Source organism: Lonchura striata, chromosome 5 (genome assembly GCF_046129695.1).
Source record: "Lonchura striata isolate bLonStr1 chromosome 5, bLonStr1.mat, whole genome shotgun sequence".
Classification (NCBI taxonomy): Eukaryota; Metazoa; Chordata; class Aves; order Passeriformes; family Estrildidae; genus Lonchura; species Lonchura striata.
In genome coordinates this window covers 13,227,004-13,234,010 of record NC_134607.1, presented here as the reverse complement: position 1 = coordinate 13,234,010, position 7,007 = coordinate 13,227,004, and the positions used below count along the sequence as shown (strand labels likewise).

Genomic DNA, 7,007 nt, shown 5'->3' with positions numbered 1-7,007 from the left:
TGGGAACAGCTGCTTGTTTCTATCCCTAGATGTGGTACCATTGCAGTCCTGTGCTGCCCAAATAACCATATTAAAGCTTGCATAGCCACCAGTTACCTTCTTTCCCCCTCTGTTCTGACCATGCTTTTAGAAAACTAATTTATCTGCACCCCCTTGCTCCAGTCTCCGCTGACAGCAATGCTTTTGCTGTGACTGTTTCTCTTCCCGTGCTTGTACTCCTGATTGTTGCTGTGTGCCCAAAGAAATCTTTGTGTCAATGCACCCCATGTTCTCTTTTTCCCTTACTCAGTTTTCCCCCTTACTTTGCTTCAAGTTTAAGCATGAATCCTCATTGCATCCTAGACTGATTTCTCTTTGTAACCAGGAGCAGCCAGGGACATTGACTGAAGCAGGGCTCCTCAGGGAGTCTGCAATAACATTTATTAGATGGTTGTCACTGCTGTCTTGGATGTCCTTTCCCAGTCTTAAGCAGCATTTGCTCAGTGCCATGTGTTGATTCAGCAACATGCTAAAAATGTGAAGCTATTTTGGATCTTTATCGCAAAGTGTAGTTAATAAAGACATTTGTGGAGACAGTTTATTCGATGTGCTTCACATCATTGTCAGGCAGCACCTGGCTCATCACTGGTGAGCACAGGCACAAATGAGGAGCTGGTGATGCTGAGCACCAAGCCACTTTGGAACATGACGTGCCAAGCCATTAGTTCTGGTGATAAACAGATGCAGCCAGCTATTAAGCTCAATTTGAGGCCATTAATAGTGGGTCAATAAAGGTCCCGATTGTTGCTTTCAGCAGAAGTAATAACTCTAGAGCTATTCATATCAATTCAAAGGCTCTATCACATCATGGCAAACTGGGCAGAGCCCTCAGCATTTGGGTTGGCTCAACTCAGAAAATTGTTGGGATAAAAGACACTTACTTCAATGAACAAGCACACCAGACCAAATGTAGGGGCAGATGAATGTCCAGCAGCGCAGATGAGCCACAAATGAGCGCTTCAATGTAGGCTCTGTGCCAGGCCAAGTGGTCTTTGTCTTGGCCAGCCTGGGGCCAGCCAGGGGAGAGCGAAGCACTTCCGATATTACGGAATGGGTGCCGCGGTGCTGTGCCATGGCCATGGGCGACTCGCCCCATTCGCGTGGTTCCTGCGGGGCAGGAGGCAAGATGCTCTCCGACATGTGGAAGGGGAGCATCCCCGAGGATAGGGCGGGGGCGCCTTCCTCACCCTCCCGTTCTCGCCCCCCTCCTCCTCTCCCCCGGCCGCGCAGCCTCTCCCCCAGCCCCAGCCCCAGCCCCAGCCCACCCACCGCCGCCAGCCGCCCGCCCCGGCTCCGGCAGCTGCTGCGGCTGCTGCTCGGCACCGCCCCCGGGCTCCCCCGCCGGCTGCCGCCGCTCGGGCTCTCCGCACCGCCGCCGCTGCCGCCGCCGGGCCCGGGCCCGGTGCGGTGGCGCGGGGGGCGGGCCGGGGGCGGGCCGGGGGCCGCGGCGCGGCCGTCGGGCCCGGCGCGCCGGCTCGGGGGCCGGGGAGGACCATGCACCGCGCTGCCTCCAACCAGCGCTCGGTCTCCTCCTCCTCGGGCTCCTTCCAGCCGCCGCCGCCGCCGCCGCCGCCGCCGCCGCCGCCGCACGCCGCCGACCGGCAGCCCCTCTTCCAGAGGGGCTCCAGCAGCGGCGGCAGCCGGCGGGGCTCGGGGTCGAGCTCGGGCTCGGCGCGGGCCCGCCGCCCTCGCAGCCCTCGCAGCAGCGCCGAGGAACAGGAGGAGGAGGAGGAGGAGGAGGAGGAGGAGGAGGAGGAGGACAGCAGCAGCATCAGCAAGCCCCTGGTGCCGCCGCCCGCCACCCCGCTGCCCGCCGCCGCCTCGCCGCTCCCCAGCAGCAGCAGCAGCATCAGCAGCGGCGGCGGCGGCGTGAGCCCGGGCCGCAGCATGACGGCGGCGGAGCTGTACGGGGCGGCGGCGGCGGGCGGCGGGGCGGGGGGCGGCGGGGCGGCGGCGGGGGCGCTGCTGGGGCCCGGCGGGGCGGGGGGAGGGCGGCGCTGGGGCTTCCAGGCGCTGTCCCTGGTGCTGCTGCTGGGGCAGGGCGCGCTGCTGGACCTCTACCTGATCGCCGTCACCGACCTGTACTGGTGCAGCTGGATCGCCACCGACCTGGTGCTGGCGGCCGGCTGGGGCATCTTCTTCTGCCGCAACAGCCGGGCGCGCCGCCGGGAGCGGCCCCCGCCGCCCCCGGGGCCGCCGCCGCCGCACCCGCTGCTGCTGCACGGCCCCCCCGGCGGCCGCGGGGCCGGGGGCCGCGGGGCCGGGGTCCCCCCCCGCGGCGGCGACTTCGCCTACGCGCACCTCGCCTGGCTCATCTACTCCATCGCCTTCACGCCCAAGGCGGCGCTGATCCTGGGCACCTCCATCCTGGAGCTGATCGAGCTGCGCCTGCCGCTGGGCACCACCGGGTTCCGCATCACGCTGGCGCTCTCCGCGCCGCTGCTGTACTGCCTGCTGCGGGCCATCGGCACCGAGGGCGCCGGGCAGCTGCTCCTGCCGCCGCAGCCGCCGCCGCAGCACCGCGCCGCCGCCGCCTTCCTCGCCACCTGCCTCGACCTGCTCGACAGCTTCTCCCTGCTGGAGCTGGTCTTGCAGCCCGGGCGGCCGGCGCCGCTGCCCGCCCCGCTGCGCTACCTGCTCATCGCCGTCTACTTCCTCTGCCTGGCCTCGCCGGTGCTGTGGCTGTACGAGCTCAGCGCCGCCCGCCCGCCCGGCGCCGCCCGCCTCGCCCTGCACCTCCTGCTGCCCGCCGGGCTGCTGGACGCGCCGCTGCTGGCGCTGCGCTGCCTCCTGCTCCTGCGCTACCAGCAGCCGCTGTCCCTCTTCATGCTGAAGAACCTCTTCTTCCTGACCTGCCGCGGCCTGGAGGCGCTGGAGACCTGCTGCCTCCTCCGCCCCGCCGCCAACCCGCCGCCCGCCAAGTACGGCCCGGCCGCCGCCGCCCCCGCCGCCGCCCCGCTGGCCCACGGGCTCTCCGACGTGGACGTGGGTCCCCACGGGTACGTGAACGCCTTGGCGGTCACCGCCCAGGGCTGAGCCCCCCCGGCCGCCCACGGACGGGCTCCCGCCGCCTCCGGGCCCGCTCCCGGCAGAGTCTCTGTCTCTGCGTTCTGCTCAGGTTCCCTCCGCCGTGGCCGAGCAGGGGAAGGGGACGTGGGTTTCCCTGTCAGACTCTCGTTCCCCTCCTCCCTTCCTTACGGACAAATCCAGCAGCGGAAGCTCCGCACAAACCCGACTACCTGCAGGAGCCTAAGGATGATACTTGTCCCCCAGAAACGCACCTCTCCTTCATGACAAGACTTCTAGTGCTTCTGCCTCTCCACTGCCTGGAGGGTCCCACTCTTCCCCCCACCCCCAGGACATTGTGTTGCTTTGTCACCGAAAAGGTTCAGTTTTAGCTTTTCATCCTCAACAGGGACCATGCATTTCGTCCCCTCCTTTAAGAACTCCTGCTGACCACCATAATGAGATGCAAGAGGGGCCTGACCAGCAGATGTTGCCTCCAGGTGCGGGAATGACGAAAGGAAGCACACTTTGGTTTCCCTAGGTCTTGCAAAGCTGCTGCCTGTGTTTCCCAGGCCTCTGTGTACCAGCTAAGGAACCTCTGGAAGCATGTTGGCCACTCGGTCACTTCAAGCCCATGAGCCACCTTCCCCTAGCCAAAATGTCTACCTCTGTGTTTCAACCTTTTGCATCTTACATTGACTTCACATGCTAAAGAAACCAGTCCAGCATGGACATAAGCCAGGGCTTAGGGCCCCATTTCATAACCACCAAGACATTTATTTCTGGTGAGAACAGGGTTTACAGCAGCCTCCTGCTGGCATCCCCAGGTGCTGGGGCTCTCATTTCTCTGTGAATATGCATGTTTATGGGATCAGCGTTGGTTTTCTTTTACACGGAGCGTAGGGTCTTCCTTTACACAGCCAGAAAGGCTGGAAAGTTTCCTCCAGCCCCCTTCCATGCCTGCTTGAAAGAGCAGAGATGGGGCTAAGCCTGCAAAGTGCCCCCTCTCCAAGAGCAGAGCAGAGGACGCTGGCACTGCTCGGGATGGGCTCCGTGCTCAGTGAACCTCACATTTCGGCACAGAAAGCAAAGTGCTGCAGGAGCCCTTGAGGCAGAGGGGCTCTCGAGCTTTGGTGAAAGCATCCTGTCCTCTGTGTGCATGTGGTTTAGGGTAGGTGGGGAAAAAATTGCTAGTAACCTCTCATAGGAACACAGTTTTCTTTGGTTTTAAGCTCCATGAGTGTTGGGTGGGGTTAAGGCCTGATCTTTTGCATGGCTGCTGCTGCTCCTGAAACCAGCCCCATGGAAGGAGGAGCACGCAGACCAAAGTCCTTTGGAGGAAGGACTTTGCCCCTCCCAGGTTTATATTTTGTTATCTGGGCAAGGCTGCAATAATTGTGAAAAACAACAGTTTCCTGTCGCAAGTTTATTTTTATTTTTTTCAAGCTGTCCTGATGGGAAGGGGAAATAAAGCACAGCTAACTGCTACCCACAGCAGGACTGCACGTGCAGCCCAGACTTCTTCCACACACACATTCATTCTTTCCTTCAGGACCTGGGCTTCAGAGCCTCTCTCCCAGCTCCGTTGTCACAGAGTGGGATCAACTGCCTGCTCTGGTGGACTGCTACAACAAAATGTTTACAGTCTGGTAACTTCCAGCTCCCAGAGGCAGAAGTGGGGCTGCCATGGGTGTCTCCTCCCCTAGCTCTTGGTGGCTGATGGATTTTGAGGGGCTGGAAAAGCCCCTAGAAAAGATGGGTCAGTAGTGCTGTTCTGTTCAGAAGTGCAGCTAGGATGGGTGACTGGCTGCTCTCCTTGTGCCAAATGGAGAGTTGGCAAAAGCTAGGCTTAACTTTCCCACCAGTGCTTTATTTTTAACCTGAGCCCTTACACGGGCAGTTGTGTGAATTTTGGCCAGTGGCCTTTCTCTTCGGTAACTTCTTCTTGTCTGGACAATCTTGGTGCTGTGAGTGACTGTGATTGTAAAACTTGGTACTGTGAACTTTTCCTATGTGATGTGAAATGTGTTGAGGGGATGCTAAGTTCCTGGCCAAAGGAGGTGTAATTACAGGCATATTATGCTTGTACAGATATTTGTTTCCTTGCACCTTCCTTTTTCAGCATTAAATAAGTAGTAGAAGCTCAGAAATAATTATTCAAGAGAGAATAAGGTGATACCTGAACCTAGGACTACTCCATTATTCAGTCAAACAGCTGAAGGAAAAAAAAAAAATAATCCCCAACCAACTTTGCCAAAAACAAGCTGAAGAAACAAAAAGCTTTTCATCGCCAACTATGTTTGGCTACTCCTATGGCCAAGCTCCCAATAGCACCCAAGTGCTAATCCCTAATACACTGAAGCATGAGCATAGTTGAGACATCAAAATAATCACAGCACAATTATTAATGAGTCTTACTTCAGTACCCCTTCATAGCCCATAACAAAGTTGCTGTTTCAAAAGCGAGTGCCTTTTTCCAGTTAGGATGTTATTGAGAAAAATGGCATATTTGAAATTCATATGGCCATGGCATATTTAACCTATTGGCAGTGAACTCACAGTTCAGATTTTTCCATGGATGAAAAGGTTGCTTGGGACACACGACCCTGCAAATTGACACTTGTGTTGCATAGAATTCCTTTTAGAAAAAGTTGTTCTTTGTGGTGCCATGGTTTCTAGGTTGTTAGGAAATGTGCTGTTTGGAGAGTGTAAAGCTCTTGTAGTTGGCTATACAGAAGCCCCCTTGCAACTAAAAGGGCAGCTCTGCTGCTCCTGCAATTACTTACTATGAAAAAAACATTTAAAGATCTTCATTGTTTATAAACCTGCTCCTCCTCTTGAATTCCCTTATCTTTGGTAATTGAGCTCTTGCTTCCACTTAAACCTTTCTGTTTGCAGAAGAGAGATGGTGGTACCACGACAGTGCAAACAGTACCTCTCCTGATGCACCTTGCACAACTCCTGTACATTGTGCCAATTACTGGTCCAGGTCAGTAACACTTTGCTGAACGAATTTGTGCCATACTAAGACACAGGTCCCTTGGGATTCTGTTACACAACTCAGTTATTTAGCATTTTACTGCTCTTTGTTTGCTATCCTGACAAAAGAGATGATGACTCCCAGGAGGGGAAATGGAAATGAGAGATAAGGCCTGTAGCTGATGGACACTTGGCATCCCCCTGGCATTAATCAGAACTTGTATTTTTTAAAAAGCAAGATTGTTAAAATAAAATTAGAAACTTGTGGCTGATTTTGTTCCTTTTTCCCCCCTCCTTTGATTCTTGCTGGGCTATTCAGTTTTGTATTGAACAGAGACCAACAGATGTGTTAAAGTTACTTGTTTTTCTCATACTGGATTGCTAAAATAGTGTCTGGATTTTCCCTTCAACCAAACTTTTTGTAAGTGAAAGCAAATTCTAAGAGCTGTAACACCAAGGGAGTTATCTGAGAAGGGAATGACTAAGGCAAGGAAATTCAGATGACACTTCTGAGCTTCCTATTTAAGTGATTTATAGGAATTCATACCACTTGAAAAAGACTCATGGGGAAAAAAATCAAATTTACATGTTAATTGCTGTAAGATAAAAGAAACTTTTAGAAGTGGGATCATCAAGATAGCAATTACTGACATAATCTGGGAAATGGGTTCTCATTGGAGAAGCATTGAGATCACAGCTGCCTCTTGCTTAGCTCCCATTGGGATAGATTGGATTCTTGTTGGAGCAGAAAGGTTCCTAGCCTTAAGTGTGGACTTCTGCAGGGACTCTCTCTCTGTTATTAAGCTGTCCTAAGAGTCCTGCATGGAAATTACAAATAGTTCCTTTACCACCCGTTCTGATGGGATGTGTGCTTCCCATGGCTCCAGGCCCTCAGCTCTGTCCAGCTCATCTCCATACTGTGCTTTGCAGGAATACTCTGACATTCATGAGCCAGTTCAGTTCTGGCTCAGTTTTGCCTCAGA

General features: G+C 55.4%; 1 protein-coding gene and 1 long non-coding RNA gene across 2 annotated transcripts; one reads left to right on the top strand and one right to left on the bottom strand.

The window, feature by feature from the left end:
• Window positions 1-379: 379 nt before the first annotated feature.
• On the bottom strand, window positions 380-1,250 carry LOC110472922 (uncharacterized). The gene is made up of 2 exons (XR_002465783.2): window positions 921-1,250; window positions 380-706 (listed from the first exon to the last, which is right to left on the bottom strand). It is a non-coding gene; the product is annotated as an uncharacterized LOC110472922 (long non-coding RNA).
• Window positions 1,251-1,533: 283 nt separating this feature from the next.
• TMEM121B (transmembrane protein 121B) lies at window positions 1,534-6,296 on the top strand. Its single transcript, XM_021535175.2, has 2 exons — window positions 1,534-1,779; window positions 2,005-6,296. The coding sequence occupies exons 1-2, from the start codon at window positions 1,534-1,536 to the stop codon at window positions 3,073-3,075; spliced, it is 1,317 nt and encodes a 438-aa protein (XP_021390850.1). The 3' UTR covers window positions 3,076-6,296.
• Window positions 6,297-7,007: the final 711 nt, after the last annotated feature.

What these genes read in the sequence shown, in the direction of transcription:
- TMEM121B (XM_021535175.2), top strand. Translation starts at nt 1,534, where the DNA reads ATGCACCGCGCTGCCTCCAACCAGCGCTCGGTCTCCTCCTCCTCGGGC. An exon ending in AGGAGGAGGAGGAGGAGGAG is followed by an intron (nt 1,780 to 2,004) that starts GAGGAGGAGGAG and finishes GCGGGGGCGCTG; the next exon opens with CTGGGGCCCGGCGGGGCGGG.